Consider the following 18,535-nt stretch of genomic DNA (forward strand, 5'->3'; position numbering starts at 1 on the left):
ATATCGTATACGTTTTAATTTGCAAACTATTAAAAGCGACAATAGTTAGTGTGACTTCTGCCTCAAGCAAGTTCATTGTATTTGTGGGGGTTGCCAATGGATACCGTCTCGTCGTCTGGTATGCTATTAGGGATTACAGCGCCCTATTTCCGTCTGTTAAAGTGAACCATGGAAGGTACTAACGATAGTACCTTCCATGAGTGAACAAAGCATAACACTGATACGACATCGCCGTTATTAAAATAACGGATCGTATCAATGCAAATGTTGACCATTTCGTAAATATGGTTCATAAAATTCGAAAAACCGTGATATCATGTTTTGCTGGTCGGCAGTAGTGTCATGGAATAGAGGGACAAAGTTCAAGAGAACTGATAACATTTATTATTATCAGCCCCTATTCTGTATTCAAAGCTCACCCTTTGATCTGCGTAAGTCATCTCGGTGTCCGTGTTTCACACGTTTAAAAACAGTTAGACATGGATAAACATCCTCGGATGTTTCATGAATTTATGTCAAGACACTAGAGCAAGATATTAAGTGATTGTTTTACTTCTTCGTCACGGTTTCCTTCGTTCGCGTAAGAAAACGATAAACATGATGAAATCTTTGCTTCGAAAAAAGAGTCAGCCGTCTGGGTGTTATATGGTGGTGAGTATTTCCTTATCGTGACACGTTATAGCGGGCATATATTCACACTGTGTTTTAGGCGTCTTTGTCATTGGCCATTGCAGTATAACGAGTTGGTATAGGCGTGTGGATTGCAACAGCCCGGTAAACTTCGTCGTCGTTGCCGTACTAGTACTAAGGCAGATGCTACCTACACCTGTCGTGTCGGTTAAATCTATAGTATTAATTTAATAGTCATTGAGACCGTTATTGTCTTTATTTATCGTGAACTTCAAGTTTTTTAATAGTTCGGTTGTATAGAAAATATGAATTTACTTATAAGGAAGTAGAAACGATATACATATTTGTACACGTGACATTTGACCTGCCACCCTACCCACCCCCGTCGATGCAATAGTTTCATCGAAACGTATAAGAGTCCTTTGTTGTATATATATTGATGTGTAAATATGCTCAAGACCTGTGTATAGCTGAATGTGTTTTTTTATTAGATATATAGTTTTAGTTTCCGCTTTTTTGCCACAGCTTTCACTGCCAGTCACGATCGTTATTGTTTGTTTGATTACAGTCCAACACAACGCAGACAACAGATATGAATGAATCCGAGGCTTGCCATGGTGGATACTTAGAGAAGAGGCAGGGCGTTAGGGTAAAGCACGCATTTTATTTAAATACCACTTATCGAGATCACAGAGTCAGACCTACCGACAATGGCTGTTTTGTTCACTGGCTCAACTTGTCTTGTCTATTCAGAATGTATTGAATCAACGTTCATTCATATCGATGTGAGTTTTACGCTGTGTAAGACCACAGGGCTAAATGGGTAGACTAATGCTTCAGAGTTATGTCATTACCCCCCCCCCCTTCCTGTTACATACGCACTCTGGACAATAACCGTACTAGACCTACATACCCCGAGGATTACTCGGACTATAGAGTGCTTTAGTTAGCTCCATTCTCGATCAAACACGTGACCCAACATATTTCACTGATGTGTTACATTATACCTTCTTGGCCTGTGTCGGAAAAGGTTATTAACGAAAACTCCGTCAGCATTGCTACCACATCTGTTATCAATTATTATATATTTATTTGCTACTTTAAACAAAAAAAGATAATACAATGTTGACATGTTTTTTCGTCAGGGTTGTGTAGTCTGAGAGCAATCATTAGTGCTCCACCATGGAACTATAATAGTTCCATGGCTCCACTAATAACACATTTCTTTGGTATCTAAATCTTAAACCTATCTTATAGACCTATTTTCTACGGTATGTATTTATGCAGACTTTCTTACAATCCGGACCGAGTTTCTGCAAGACCGCGCTAACCGTCTTCCCCCTTCGTGTTTGCCCTCAGCAGAACATGTTATTTCAAAGTGTATGTATTACGGTGACGCCATGCGATGTAAGTGCTATTTTTAAAAGTCAACACCGTGCCTTGGTGCTGAGTTCCAGTACACATCCGTTTTCTATACATGCGAAACATGTATCGTAGTATCCATTTACTGTTTGGTTTTTCCCACCCGGGGCCACTGTAATATTTGTGTGCGTGTTTTAAGTGCCCATGAAGCAGGTGTTTTACTGTCCCGCAAAGTATCTGGCCTTGATTGGAGGGGGTTGCAAATAACTGGTGCATGACAATAAGAAGAGTGTAACAAGGAATAAGGTGTGGAGAATATGAGGCAGTAGTACATGGATATGTTTGTAGGTCCATGGTCGGTACAATGTTAGGGACAGACGGAAAAGAGTTGAACAACTTTATTAAATCATACGTGTGTTCTGTGGGAAGGCAAAGACAAAATAGCTAGAAGTACAATGATGGGAGGCGTGGGCCAGGGAGGTCTGGCTATGCCGAACCTGTATATCATGAAAAAACAACAAAGGATCCTTTGGATCAAACATTACTTAGATCCGGACTTTAACCATCCCTGGAAACTCTTTCTAGACAAGCAGCTTGAACCAGTGGGGGGGGGGGGAAATGATCTTCAGGTGCAATTATAATACTAAGGTTTTGCCGGTGAAACTGAGTGAATTTGTCACAGAGACCTTAGATATATGGGCACAAGAAATCAAAGTTTATAAACAGGGTAAAGATCAAATCATATGGAATAATGAAAAAATACTGATTGGAGGAAAATCGGTATATATTGAGGATTTTGTTCGAAATGGAATAATGAAAGTATCTGTAGTATCTTTTTGACGCAAATGGTTTGATACCGTGGCAGTCAATAGCACAGGAGGAATTTACCCTAATACATAAATTAAGATGGCTAGGTTTAGCATCAGCTATTCCTGGGGATCTAAAGTATGGAGAAGCAGATCTGGAATCTACTTATTTCAAAATTACAGGAATTCCTATGGATCTGGAAACCTTAACTAAGAAAGATGTCAAAAATGAATTATGTGAAAGGTCATTTGTTATCTCTGCAAGCCAAAACAAACTACAAATGGAATTGAGGGAGGGGTGCATTGAATGGCAAAAAAGATATAAACTTATGATCAAAATGACAACTGAGAGCAAAATGAGAGAATTCCAGTTCAAGCTCCTTCATAATATTTTATATACAAACCAAAAATTACACAAAATAAACCCTCAGAAGTATGGCAGCCCACAGTGTACATTCTGTGACGGGGAAGCCGAAAGCTATGAACATTTGTTTTATGAATGTCAATATGTTATATCTCTCTGGAGTGAAATCCTCTTTTGGTGGGGGAACCACTTAAATTAAAGTCACCATCAAGTAGATTATGTATGATTATATCTAACCCAGATGGTACTTTGATTGTAAACTTTATATCTCTGTTGGTAAGAAAACATGTATACTTTTGTAAAATGAAGGAAATTAAGCCAAATTTCGTTGGCTTCCTATCTTACTGTAAAAGAATTTACCAATGTGAAAATTATATTGCAAAACAGTACAATAAGATGGTTTCACATCTAAAAAAGTGGTCTCCTTTGTTACCATATGTAAGATAAAAAAAGAGGTACTACTATATATTATGTATAATAGAACAACTCAATGTAATTTCATAACAATGTAATGTATCAATGAAGCGCCTAATAAAAAGTATATAAAAACAAAAAAAATCATATGTGTGTATACAGGCAGACAGACAGACAGGCAGGCAGACAGGCAGACAGACAGGCAGGCAGGCAGGCAGGCAGACAGACAGACAGACAGACAGACAGACAGACAGACAGACAGACAGCTAAATCAATAAATCAATAAATAAATAAATAAATAAATAAATAAATAAATAAATAAATAAATAAATAAATAAATAAATAAATAAATAAATAAATAAATAAATAAATAAATAAATAAATAAATAAATAAATAAATAAATAAATAAATAAATAAATAAATAAATAAATAAATAACGTTCACTGGGACAGCGTTAAATAACCAATCTCAAAATTAATACATGTTATTTCGACTTGTTTTTTCTACAAAGAAATAACTTATCAGATGGCAAGCACATGCACATGTAAGTTTATTTCCAATTTAGTCTCCCCATTTCATCGGTTTCATTTCATTTCAGTAAAGTTCATAATCAAAGCCGTGACGCGGACTGTAATCGGTTGAACATTAGTCAATCTATTGGTCTTGTTTTAAACAATGGTCATTCTGGTCAATAATTGAAATGGTTTCGTGAACCATGGGTCACCGGTGCTATGCGTGGTCTATGTAGTGCAGGCCGAGATCAATACGCGAGTTAATATTTTTATAGATAATCACTAACACCAACATGGGTGCATTCTAAACATTGTGACAGTACCGCACGTTTAAGCGTTTAGCTAATTTCAAAAATACAACGTTGCCATGTTTTTATATGCGCATTAAAGCGGATGTCATAACTATATAAACTATAAATTGGCAACTCCAGAAAATGACAGAAACGATTATATTACCTTTCCTGTCACATTTTTTTCTGTTTCAGTCGACCAAGAAATTATGGTTCCAGCTGAATGGACGGGAGCTGAATTATTATAAATCGAATCCAGCGAGAGAGCCGCAGGTAAGAATAGTTAAATGTCCCTCCACAGTGGCGGATCTAGAGGGGTTATTGTGGTCCGGACCCCCCCCCCCCCCCGATGAAAAAAATATTCAATTTGTTTTTGTATAATATAAAATAAATCATTAACTTAGTCTGGCGATTTTAAAGTTTGAATCCCCTCCCATAACAAAATCCTGTATCCGCCCCTGCTCCATGTTGTTCTGGAAATAGGAAACATCCGTAAAACGCTCAAATGCAACTATGTAGCGCCTCCACGCATCATTGATTGATAAACTTTTGTTTTTGTCCACTTTCTAAATGGCCGCTTTAATAATTTATTTGATTTTTGATTTTTGAGCCAATGATCGACACAGCTTTCGGATTTATAATTAAAATATTATCCACAGCATTTAAATGATAACAAAACTGTAAATTGATTACAATAACAGTATGTGTGTTGCTTATATTAGAGTCCGAAGGGAAGCATCAATTTAGATGGAGTACAGACGGTGAAACGAACGTCAACCCAGACCCACCACTTTGTACAGATTACGACAGCGAAAGACACACTGCGTTTGGTACGTATATTTGAATGTCATATTACATTTTCATACGCATGCGCGTATCCATCAAATCATGAACCCTTTCATATTGCTGTCATATAAAAATAAAATTTAAATGATCCAATTGTTGTTTTGCAGAAAGCAGAAAGCGCAAGTGCATGCGATGAATGGGTGTCAAAGTTACACGACGCAATGCGGCGACGATCCATCGTATACCTAAACCCCCCTGACACTCAGTAAGTATTTAAATAAGTAGAAAACAACATAGAACTACAAACCACTTTATTGTTCCAAGTATAAACCCATTTACTGAATTACTTCATTGGTCTTGGTGTGAGTCAAGGTAGACGAGCTCGCCTTGTTGGCCACGTTGGCACTTGATCACGACGTGGGTTTTCAATATTACTTATTGCAACTCGAGTTCCGGTATTACTGACATTGTTTAGTTTAAAGGTCAATATTTGTTTGATAACCGTCAGAATACTGAGATATTAGTGACTTTACAATGATGGATTTCCTTGATATTTATACGTTTTTCGACATACTTTTTTAGTTCCGGGTGTGTTTTCAACAAACCGAGTGACACACGGTAGCTTATATGCTTCGTAGATGCAATGTAACTGATTCATACAATCAACACGTATGTGTATGTAAAAAAAAGGTCAACGTCCTGCATTTTTTTAAGTGAATTGGACTCAAACAACGCGGAAATTGAAAAGGTTCCAATTTTACTCATGTGTATAGAAACTGAAAGGTGAAATGTCTACAGGTTACATTAATACCACTTTGTAAAGATTAGGGGTCCGATCAGTTAACATAGTCTAATAGGTGGATTGAGGATATGTTTTTTTTACCTTGCCCGTACCATCAAAGATGGAAGGGAAAGGTATATTAAGAGACAAATTTTGTCCGGCGTTGTCGTTGTTGTTGTTGTCGTCGTTAATAATTGTTATTAATAACTTTACTAATTCTATTCCAAACTTCTTCAAACTTGGTCACCTTATTCATCAGTATAAAGTCTTCCCTGAGTTTGAACAACAGATGTCCTGTATAAAAATATCATGCAAAAATTGAGAAAATCTGATACAATATTTTGACTGTTTCTACTTGACTGATCACTGGTGATACACAATAAACTCTTCACAGAAAACAAGATGTCAGAAAATCAATATAAGCACTCCTATAAACTGGGTGCCTAACTTTGATCAATATCTGAAGCTAATAGAAAATCTGTTTAGTTCAAAGTTATCATATCAAAAACAATACATAAAAAATACATAAAAAGCAAAACATTTCATCCACATTTTGAAAAGAAAATTGTTCTGAAATATATAACTTGTTTGTATTCAAAATTAATTATGAGAATGCATATTCATATTGAAACAAACTATGATAAAGGGAATAATATTATACAACGAAGGGCAAGGTCACCAGAGTTCAACTATGTTTTGTATTTATTTCGAAATGATAATATAGGATTTGAGTAGCGAGAACAAGCCACTTACAACATTTTATAAATTCATTAAAAAAAACTTGATATCTTATAAAAACAATACACAAAATTTCACGATTTTCATGGGGTAATATTTGTTGTATTTGCTCCGCTGATATCGAAGATGACCGAGCAGAGCTCATAGGTTGACTAGACCTGTCGCCGTCTGACCGTCGTACGTCAACTTTTTTTTCAAGCGACTTCTTCTCCCAAACCGTAAGCAAGATCACCTTGCTAGTTATAGCACAGCTACCTGTGGTGTTCAAAAATGATTTTTTTTTTTATTCACGATATGGAATAGACTCTGACTAAAATTCATAAGACCATATGTAAGAGACTAATTTTAGTAAAAATTTGACTTCTTCTCCAAAACCGCCAACCAGATTGCTTTGAAATTCATAAATGTGGACACATGGATTGTAACGGTTGGAAGTTAGTCTTTTTAAGTATATATTGTGTTGGGTACTGAACTACCTGGGCCGGTCTTTTCCATGGTATGTTTCAGTACACATTGTGTTGGGTACTGAACTACCTGGGCCAATATTTTCCATGGTATTTTTCAGTGCACATTGTGTTGGGTACTGAACTACCTGGGCCGGTCTTTTCCATGGTATGTTTCAGTACACATTGTGTTGGATACTGAACTACTTGGGCCAATATTTTCCATGGTATTTTCCAGTGCACATTGTGTTGGGTACTGAACTACCTGGGCCGGTCTTTTCCATCGTATGTTTCAGTACACATTGTGTTGGGTACTGAACTACCTGGGCCAATATTTTCCATGGTATGTTTCAGTACACATTGTGTTGGGTACTGAACTACCTGGGCCGGTCTTTTCCATGGTATGTTTCAGTACACATTGTGTTGGGTACTGAACTACCTGGGCCAATATTTTCCATGGTATTTTTCAGTGCACATTGTGTTGGGTACTGAACTATCTGGGCCAATATTTTCCATGGTATTTTTCAGTGCACACTGTGTTGGGTACTGAACTACCTGGGCCAATATTTTCCATGGTATTTTTCAGTGCACATTGTGTTGGGTACTGAACTACCTGGGCCAATGTTTTCCATGATATTTTTCAGTACACATTGTGTTGGGTACTGAACTACCTGGGCCAATATTTTCCATGGTATTTTTCAGTACACATTGTGTTGGGTACTGAACAGCCTAGGCCAATATTTTCCATGGTATTTTTCAGTACACATTGTGTTGGGTACTGAACTACCTGGGCCAATATTTTCCATGGTATTTTTCAGTACACATTGTGTTGGGTACTGAACTATCTGGGCCAATATTTTCCATGGTATGTTTCAGTACACATTGTGTTGGGTACTGAACTACCTGGGCCAATATTTTCCATGGTATTTTTCAGTACACATTGTGTTGGGTACTGAACTACCTGGGCCAATATTTTCCATGGTATTTTTCAGTACACATTGTGTTGGGTACTGAACTACCTGGGCTGGTCTTTTCCATAGTATTTTTCAGTACACATTGTATTGGGTACTGAACAGCCTAGGCCAATGGTGCCAAACTTTATCAACATCGCCCCACCCTACATTTCCAATCCACAGTCAACAATTACATTGGAGCTCTTTCGACCACAAGGCCCGGGGGGTCACTGTATATGCCGTTACTTCACCATGTGCGTTCCAAATTTAGCGGCCCGCGCGGGAGGCAAATAGGCCCCTTTTAAAGTTCTAATGTCTGCAATAGGCTCTCAGGAATAAACTCAGTGTTGCTGCGCCCGCTGTAGGCCTCCTATTGCAACAACCACTCCCATACGAAGCCCTAGGCCATAGCTTGTTTGAGTTGATCATATCCCACTCTGTTAACGTATCCTTAGCGAATCTGATGGTTTTTATTTACTAATCCAAGTCTTTGTTTCGATTCCTGTCAACACTGCGCACATTTGGATACAATATCTTTCACAGTTATTTTTTTTTACTTGCCTCTTATACTTCCTGAAAGTTGTTCTCATGTTCGCATTTGAAGGTCATCTATTTGTTCCATGGTGATCAGAAAAATTAATCAAGTTCATTTTCATGAATATGTCCTTTTCAATACTACCGTGAAATACTGTAAAAGCTAATTCGCATTTTCGCTAAGTTAAGATATCGCTAATTAGAATAGAGTATATTCTCACGAGATTATTGGTACTCTAGCTAAAATAAGATTCAGTTAATTCAAGCATTGAGCCAAATTCGCTAAAATGGCATGCAGCATTTCAAAGTGTGTACAGTAATATAATTTTGAAATTATGCATGCAGATTTTATTAATTGACCGTATAAATTGCTATTTTAGATAAATAACCAAACTAACTTAGCAACATATTTAGGAACTACAGTTGTAAGTCAATGTGATGTTTTTCTATTATTGAAATTTCACTGTAATATTCACCTCGGAGTGTTGAATCTTGTGGGTTTTTCTGATCGGCGTTATTACTATTAATATGCCAGTAATAAAGTTTCATAATGATAAACCATGAATACAGTCATTCGGTGCGATTTTTGAATGTTCTTGTGTTGATCTGTCATTTTAACATAACATTGGGACATGGACAATTATAGTCATGGCAATCCGAAACTCCAAAAAAAACGTGTTTTTTAGCTTGGTAAATAATCATCTTCTCATGGAAACTGGCGGTGAAAATTGTTGAATTTTGTAGAAAAGCCGTGCCGGTGATTGGCTCTTGAAAATGACTGAAAACAATGCAAGAGTTTAAAGTTTCAGAAAACGTTAACTCAGCAGAAAAACACGAGTTGTGTACGGTGACATCTTTTTAACTTGTAGTGGGCCACTCTATGTTTGAATTTCTTTGTGGATGGGACATGATATTATTATTTGTTTGTTTGTTTTTCAACCGGATTCTAAAATGAGATAAAACTTTACACTATCTCTCTAACATAATAAAAGTAATTTTAATTATGATTTGCCAGCATTATGTTTTTTTTATTATACAAGTACTCTCATTTATGTGTTCTAGAACGCCCCCAATAGTGAGAGGGAAATCCAGCCATCGTGGTATTAAGCCATTATCCATTGTGACGGAAGACCAGGAAGCTTGTCGGCAATCCAAACAACCGGAAGAAACTCCTGATTACGATTTAATGCAATCGCCAACCGAAAAAGAGTCGGACGACAACAACGAACTTTATGAGATGGTTCAAGCGGTTGAAGAGAAACGGGAACCAGCGCTCACTGATACGTCTGGTACAGTTTTCAAAGTTACAGCGCCGCCACGGTCTAGTGTGGAAATAGATACTGAAAAAGATGACCCTCTTGCTAGTACACATGTACAACCACGTAATTCGATATCCTCTGGGTATGGAACAGAAACGAATGAGCCAGAAGGCGAAGGTGAATCTGCTTACGAAGTTGTGACGAGTCCAACTCCCATGCCGACTCCGAAACCCCGCCAAAATTCAAGTCGCCCAATCCCGTCTCCACGCAAAAATAAACCCAAATATTCCGCAATTAAAGAACTTAGGAGGGCGCTGGTTGATTTTGGTGTGAATATCCCAGCCGTCAACGCCGAGACAAGTTCAAATGGAGAAGGCGTTCAAGAAATGAAAGAGTTCCTAAACACTAGATTTGTCATGACTGTGTGACGTTAAAACACATTGGTTTCTCGAGTGTTCAACAGTGATTTATTGTATTTAAAAGTGGCGTGTGCTGAGTGGTACTAGTATCTATCGGCTAGTCACGGAACGTGCCGAACTCTGAATCAACTCTTTCTGGTAACTAACAGAGGGGGGAACTCAAGATACAAATGTATTTGTAAAGTTGTCCCCCTAAAATTATTGTTAACTGGATATCAAAATAAACTCTACATTTGTGATGTAATTTTACTCGGACAATGTTACGAACCAGCTGCAATTTTCCTGAGTAGTAATTTTCCAACTTCGTGATGATTGTAGTGCACTGTTTATTTCATTAGAGTGTTTTTGCAATGACACGTATCTTAACAGCAGTTCCCCTTTGTGTTTCGCTTTTTCTCAGTTTTGTGTCTAAAGGTACTATGATATGGGATATGCGTACCTCACTCTGAGGTCAAATCACGGATAAATTACAGCGATTTCTTCTATATTTAAGGTATAGATGCAGGTTCGTGGGCACTTGTAGGTGAATTTTTTTTTTTTTTTTTTTTTTTTTTTTTGCTTTTTATTATCCAGACAGTCTTGGCTATAGACTGTTGAAATTTCGAAGCATTGGGAATAGTGGAATATACTCAAAAACTATTTTAAAATATAGAAAACAGGTACAAAAATTCTCTCTTTTGAATGCTTATATTGCATATTTTAAAGATACAATCGTTGTGGTATACATTTTCAGCTTAGATTACAATAGCAAAATCTATTTTATACGAGCCGATACACAGAATACATATTTTGACTCCAGTCTGTCCGAATTGTAACTATTCAACGTGTAATCATAAGAACGCACGTTTTAAATTATTGTATCTAGTGCCGGTAAATTATACATATAAAGTGTATTCTAGATTAACTGGCTGAAATTTACAAAACTAAAGTTGATTAATTAGTTAATTAATTAGTTAATAATTTCTATTCATACCATGCTCGCATGTGTTGATTTGTTTATTATTACTATGAACATGTAAATTTCTGTAAAAGACACGGAATCGCTTAAATTAAATTTTCGACTGTCGAAATAGAATTTGAGGCTATATCATTGCGACATCACGTGACAGCTATTAAGATATTACATTTGCATGTTATTTTCATACTATGGAATGGACATATTATTCTACTTATAAATATCTTTCAAATATTTGTTTACCTAACAGATTTTATTGTATCAATATTGGGTTAGCAACGGATTTTAATAGTAAACGAATATTCTCTATTTAGTTGTGTTGTAGTGGAAGTGTAAATGAATGAAAGTAATTATTTATGTATGCTACTGATTTGTTTTACGCACTATTTAATGTCACAAATATGTTCGAGAATATTTCGATCAAATACTAGAACGTTTTGCCTGTAAGTGGAGACCTCTAGTGGCGAAGGTGAACTTCGTTGACGTAAACGTACTATAACTTGGATGGGGTAAGGCAATGTCGTTCTAAATTTGTTTGTGTAGTCGTTTGTTATTTAAATAATAGAACATATCTTTAAAAGGTTACTTCTTGGCGTACGACTACAAATCAGAACAAGATCGGTGCTAAAATCGGTCTTGCTTTGCTCCATTTAAGTTGTTGATGCATTTTGTCACTAGAGGGCGCGATCTCATGTCGGGAATGGGACGATGTCAATCCAGTTTTCAGTTCAAATACAGACGGAGTAACATAATTTGTTACTGGATCCGCTCAATATCTTGTTTACGTAAACTATTAATAAGATGTAAATATATCTTTGATACGGGTATGTTTTATGCTTTCCAATAACGTTCATGAACGAAACGATTTCTCCTGGTGACAGCTTCAAACGATTTATCGCGATGATTACGAATCTGAGTCGAGTTCCACGGCCCATGGAAGGTATCGTTAGTACCTTCCATGCACAGCCAAACCATATTATTAGCCAATGTATGTTAATCCACTTAGCGCAAACACAACGATCAAGTATATGTATTCAGTTTTGTCGCCGTAATTTGAATATTTCCGATAGTTTTTCGCTGATCCAGTATACAAGTGCCGTTTTGTTACAATTCACCTCATAACTTGTCAGAATACTAGTACGTCTGACCATCCAATCCACATTGTTTAGTGGTGCGGCCACGTGACAAAGGTGTGTCATTATGTTGGGTCATATTTAAAATCGTAACACATTAAAATATGAGCATTTCAATTGAAAATATGAGGAACGGATGTTAAATTATCTTTACCGTTTAGTTTATTCTTATTTCAAAACTGTAAATTTAAAGGTGGCGTTTTGGTAAACATAAGACAAGTATGGAAATTACATCATGAACACTCCTCGTGCTACTAGGGTCACATGGATCACTCTGTTGGCCTGTATGGCGCGCAATATACCATCGAAGGGACGGGCAATTCGGCCAAATACACATTCTTCCCTCATGGTTCGTACCACAGTAAAATTTTCCCATAAAAAGTCGAAAGACTCTGAGGTTTTGAACCTCGAGTCACCACCATGTTTGACCATTTTATACGGCGGATGACATTGCGTTGAGGACACAATTTTCCAGTCTGGCTAGTAACAATAAAAACGTATATGCCCGGTTGCCTGGTAACATTTTGTTCATGGTATCATATGCTTCATGCCATTTTTTTTCAAAAGTCGCCCTCAGCGTCGAACTTCTGGGGTGCAATTTTCAACTGGTTGCGGAGCACTCTCACCCAAAATAGAGGTAAGTACCCCTACTCTCTCCCTCTGGTATGTTTGACTACGTGTACGTAGTTTTCTAAGCCAAAGTCTGTTTTAAGTTCTCTGTAAGTGCGCAATTTATTTTTGTGACTTTTCCCTTTGTTATCTATCATTGACTAAAATCTGTTTGCAATTTTTTTTTAAATTTTGTTTATAGTTTTTATGATATTATTTTATCTATAATTACATTGTTTGCGTTTTGCTTTTTTCTTCATGTCACAAATGGTCTATATCTAGATCTTCAAAGTATAAGTATAAGACATGCCATGTCACATTGGTCGCTTTGCTGTTAACTTTGAGTAGGTATTTGCAGTATTTCATGTGCAATTGTTCCATTGGTGACATGATATTCATATACATCTTTTGGTGTTCAATTATAACTATCTGACCAGATTTCTGCATAGTATAAAATAATTGGTTTTATCATGGTATCAAACATTTTAAGATATGTTTTTATTGGTATATATGTATCTGAGAATAATAACTGTTTCATTTTTAAACATACTTTCATAGCTCTATTTTTAAGGTCTTCTTGTGCCAAGTCAAATTTACCATTTGTTTTCAATTTAATTCCAAGATAAGTGTATGTTGACACTATTTCTAATTCTACACCATCTATGTAAACATTGTTATTTTAATGTGTTTGCCACTTTTGTTGAATATCATGGTTTTTGATTTATTAATATTAATATTAATGTTTAATTTTCATCTTTGCAGTAAATTTGAAGACCGTTTAGGACACTCTGCAAACCTAAGCTGCTTTCTGATAGTAGAATTATGTCATCTGCGTATAGTAAACATGTCAGTGTATTATTTCGCAAAGATGTCGGATTGTTTTCCCCTATGTTTATATGTGTATATTAAATAAGAGTGGACTTGGCCACCCCCTGCCTTGTGTCTCTTTCTACTGAAAATGTTTTTGTTAAGCCATTTTTTTTGTTTTTAACCATGCAAGTGAATTTCGGTAGATACCTGTGATACCAATTTTTTTCTAATTTGTATATTAGTCCAGGGTGCCATACTGAGTCAAATGTATTTTTGAAGTCAATAAAACATGCAAACATGTATTTCCTGTTCCAGTTGTTTAAATACAAATATGTGATTTTTTGTTCCAAATTTTGGAATGAACCCAATTTGTTCTTCAATTATTATTTTAAATGTTCTGTATATAGTTTAGAATTGATGTGAATAGTTTACTTAATGTGCTCGCAGGGGTGGTTCCCCTGTAGTTGGTAGGGTCTGTTTTGTCACTTTTTTATAGATTGTATTCCAGCTGCTCGAATACTTGCCAGTAGATAAGATAAGATTGAATAATGTTTGTAAAGGCTTAATTAAAATATGTTTGCCTGTTTTCAGCATTTAATCTGTAATTTTATCCAGACCTTGGCTTTTCCATCTTTTTTTTATTTATTTCGTTTTGTATCTCAAGTTCTGAAATAATTTTTCAAGCATATCTGCTGTCTGAGAGCTCCATTCTAATAAGTCAATGTCTGCATCTTGGTTATAGTCTCTCATCTGCTCGGAAGAATTCTGCTCTTTAAAGTGTTCAAACCACTTTTCATCTTTTCATTTTGTTGGTTATTTTTTAGTTCTTCAAGTCCCAGTACTTGTGTATCTAATTTTTGAATTCTGACTTTCTTTTTTTGATTAGACGTTTATAGTCTCTTTTAAGATTGTAGCATTGTATTTTTAAATATTTGTTGCCAGGATTCTTACTGAGGTTAGAAGACGATGTCAGAAAAACATGTCAAAATTATGTTTTCCTGTCTTCACTTATAGTTTTGTGAGGCATGTACTTTGTTATATCCATGGTCAATTTGCTGCAATTTTTTCACACAAATACTGTGCAAATTGTTATTCCCCATTTCTGCCATCGCTCGCTGAGTTTCTAATGATCAATTCCTGAGATAAGTAGAAAATTAAGTTAAAAAATTAGTTGTCTGTCTCACTGGTGAGAAACAGAATCGCAGTCACACCCTTCGACACACACACACACACGCATAACGCGGACGCATATATTCATTTTTATCTTCAAGTACCAGTAATATTTCTTTACTGTATCTTTATGATAAGTATAGTTTTAGTTTGTAGAACAGTTTGTTATACCTTTATTACATTTGTATTCACCTAAATTGAATTTCTTTCAATATGGTTGTAATAAAGAATTATCTTATCTTATCTTATGCATTTCAACACAGACGTGACCTGGCCGGGTGTGAAACGTTCAACTTCGGCTTCGATATGCTTTCACTCACTACAGTGCAAAAATGCCTGATATTTTCAAGCCGAAAGTAGATGCTACCAATGTTACACGGAGCATCGTGTATGTCAGCTGATACCGCTACACACAATATGACACATAACAATGCATTCTCCTCCAGGCACAGAGACTATGAGTCTTTTATCACTAAGCTAGGTAGTCACCAGGAACGTCCCACTAGTTGCGGCTCTCTATGTTCAAACCATCACAAGAACTTGTTTTGTGTGTATTTATAAACTGTTATTGCAGTTTGACCTGAAATTAAAATCTTACATACCTGGTGTGTACATTACAAATTGCAATTAATATGCATATTGTGAAGTGGACTGGGAAACGTTTTTCATAAAATTTCCCCATTTGAGAAGTCAACCTATTCCGTCGGACAGCAATGAAGTACTCCAGGAAATAGTGTACATATCTGTTGTATGCCATGAACTCTGGCTTTTAGTTTTTATGTCTACACGAGTAAATATAACTTTTTGCTATCAGAAAGAGGAAGTTGACTAAACATGTAAAATTTTCATCCCCAAGAAGGATTTTTTGTGCGTTCGGGAATATGGCCCTAATTACGCACCATACATGACCGTTGCCAAGTTACAAATCCCAAGATAGTAGCTGCCACAGAGGGCGCAACACGTAAATGTTAGTCTCTTGTTATGCTAGTACATGCTGTTGTTGCTGCTGTAAAATAGGACTCCCCGTAACTTTGTAAACGATAGATTCAGTGATGAAGCATTATTCAGATCGATATAAATACCCTGCATTGTCATTCAGATTTTGAGAACGCCGTTCGACAGGATGTAAGGCTCCATAGTTCGACTGGTACTAGTGTGCAACTGATGTAAGACTAAATATAAAATGTACCTCATTACCATCTGTGTAGCCTGACGTCGGTACACTAGACAGAACGAAGTAATGGCGGGGGTAATGCAAACTAGTTTAAAACGTCGTCCTGAAAACGGTATGACGTGCCATATTGCAGATACAGTCTCGGTGAATGGCATTCATACGCAAATTAATCGACCCAGAAGGGGTCGCTGTCGGTCAGGCAATACCTCATTCATCACATACGTAAATAGGGGCGGGAACACTTATACATGCATTCAGAGTAATTGAGAATTGACGGGCGTACCGTTAGAAGCCCGCGTTCTTTTGAAACGGTTTGATTTTATTTTGTTTGTTTTTTCTTTATTTGACAACGACCGTTGAACTTTAGGAGCATGTCAAAACTAGAATCACACTTGGTGCAGATACTAGAGCAGAAAAGCGGAGTTTTTGCTGGGACATTCTGATCATATACACCATGTACACACATTCATAGTACCCACATAAAAATGTTCAACATAACACACACACACAAACAAACAAACAAACAAACAAACAAACAAACAAACAAAAAACAAGACCAGATCTTCATTATAAAAGGAGTCTGGTTTAATGAAATTACACTGTAAGAAATACATTTACATGGTTTTCTGGGTTGAAGAAGTACAAGTTCATTATGAACAAAAAAAATAAATTACTTGAAACATGGTCGAAAATAGTCCACACTTTCTCCAGTGGAATATCTCAAGAAATAAACGACTGAAAAATATATACAGTATCGATTGTTTTACAGACCTTGGCTGACATCGCTTCAAGGTCTCATGTTCATTGTTTGTAACAACGACGGTGATGTTGGGATCGTAGTAGTCCGCAGCGAACTGTCAAGTTCGTATATATTAAAATACTACAAAATATATACAAAATGCATATAGTATATATATATAGCTCTGTCTCAAGATGTTGAACACAGAAGTCTTTATAATAAATAAAAATTTACTTCTTTGCGGTCTTTTTCGCTGCCTTCTTTTTTGGCGCGGCCTTCTTTGCTTTCGGTTTTGCTGCTTTGGGTTTAGCTGCTTTCTTCACTGGTTTCTTTGCCTTTTTCGCTGCTGGTTTTTTTGCTGCAGGTTTCTTTGCCTTCTTCTCTTTCTTTGCCTTTGGTTTCTTGGCTTTTGGTTTCTTCGCCTTGGGCTTATTTGCTTTCTTTGCCTTCGGTTTCTTGGTTTGCTTGACTGCCTTCTTTTTCTCTCCGACACGGAAACTGCCCGATGCTCCCTTGCCCTTCGTGTGTTTCAGGGCACCACTGGCTTCCATACGCTTAAGTGCCATCTTAAGATGAACGTTCGCAACTTTAGCATCGCCAACTTTGTAGTGTGCCAGGATGTATTTCAGGGTTGCCTGGCGGGATGAACCACCACGTTCCTTGAGTGCTTCGATTGCCTTTACGATCATCTCACTGTATTTTGGGTGAGCTGCTGGTGCCTTCGGCTTCCTTGGCTTCTTTGCCTTGGTAGCCTTGGCCGCTGCTGGTGCTGGAGCTGCTGGTGCATCTGACATGTTGAAAGTTACACTTATCGGAATCAGTTACGTGAGAATAGTAGCCTAAGAGCAGATTGGTGTGACGCGGAGAACGCCACCCCAATAAATAGAGTATGTGCGGACGTCGGAGAAAGCATCATAACACAGTCGAGGAGTTAGTAACGAAAATGGCTGCATGAGTGTAGCTATGTGCTTGTTATTCTATTTAGAGCCATAATATTCGTAAATAATCCACTTTTCACCAGCCGATTTTCGTGCGATTAGTGAGATAAGATACTGGGCTTTCTTTCGAGGGGCGTCATGGATTTCTACGTCGAATATTTACGAAGCTCGATTGAAGTTTTTTCCGTAATGTAGTTCGTGAAAAACGCCTACTTCCACTTCAACGTGCCATATTTCTCGCTAAGTACGGTGGGTGTGGAAATGTTGATGTTTGACAGAAACTCTGTTATATCCTCTTCAACTTAACAGGTATTATACAATTTCTGGTCGGTTTTCAGTATTTTGGTGGCTGATTCAAAATAGGATAACAAGCACATTGTTTCCTATCCGCCATTTTGTGTTTCGGCGTTAGTCCGCCAAAAATACGAAATTTTCATTTTTACCATGAAATTTTGACTAAAACACCCTAGACAGATCAAAACATGCAATCTCTATACTTTAAAATGAATGTAAAATGGTCTTTGTGCGATCTTTCTACGCATTTTGGCGGATAAAAATACTTGGCCAGTAATGAGATTCATGGTCGAGCTACGTCAGTTTTCCGAGGGCCCTTTCTACTAGTATTTGTATAAAATTGCGAATTTTGATCAATTTCGCTGCAATTTTGCAAAAATAATAGCACGAACACCTATATATCAACAATTATTAACACCAT

The 18,535-nt window shown here is 36.8% G+C and overlaps 2 protein-coding genes across 3 annotated transcripts; one reads left to right on the top strand and one right to left on the bottom strand.

The window, feature by feature from the left end:
- Positions 1–415: 415 nt before the first annotated feature.
- Positions 416–11,611, top strand: LOC102802277 (uncharacterized). 2 transcript variants are annotated; one of them, XM_085502505.1, is made up of 6 exons: positions 416–651; positions 1,199–1,279; positions 4,575–4,652; positions 5,102–5,209; positions 5,333–5,430; positions 9,677–11,611. In XM_085502505.1, the coding sequence occupies exons 1-6, from the start codon at positions 598–600 to the stop codon at positions 10,299–10,301; spliced, it is 1,044 nt and encodes a 347-aa protein (XP_085358631.1). In that variant the 5' UTR covers positions 416–597; the 3' UTR covers positions 10,302–11,611. The 2 variants fall into 2 exon arrangements, with proteins under 2 accessions (XP_085358631.1, XP_006819188.2); XM_006819125.3 differs by lacking the exon at positions 416–651 and adding an exon at positions 1,035–1,073.
- A 5,095-nt stretch (positions 11,612–16,706) lies between these two features.
- Positions 16,707–17,759, bottom strand: LOC100377234 (uncharacterized). The gene has a single exon (XM_002736892.4). The coding sequence runs from the start codon at positions 17,674–17,676 to the stop codon at positions 17,113–17,115; it is 564 nt and encodes a 187-aa protein (XP_002736938.1). The 5' UTR covers positions 17,677–17,759; the 3' UTR covers positions 16,707–17,112.
- Between the last annotated feature and the right edge of the window lie 776 nt (positions 17,760–18,535).

Source organism: Saccoglossus kowalevskii, chromosome 8 (genome assembly GCF_978046115.1).
Source record: "Saccoglossus kowalevskii chromosome 8, keSacKowa6.1, whole genome shotgun sequence".
Classification (NCBI taxonomy): Eukaryota; Metazoa; Hemichordata; class Enteropneusta; family Harrimaniidae; genus Saccoglossus; species Saccoglossus kowalevskii.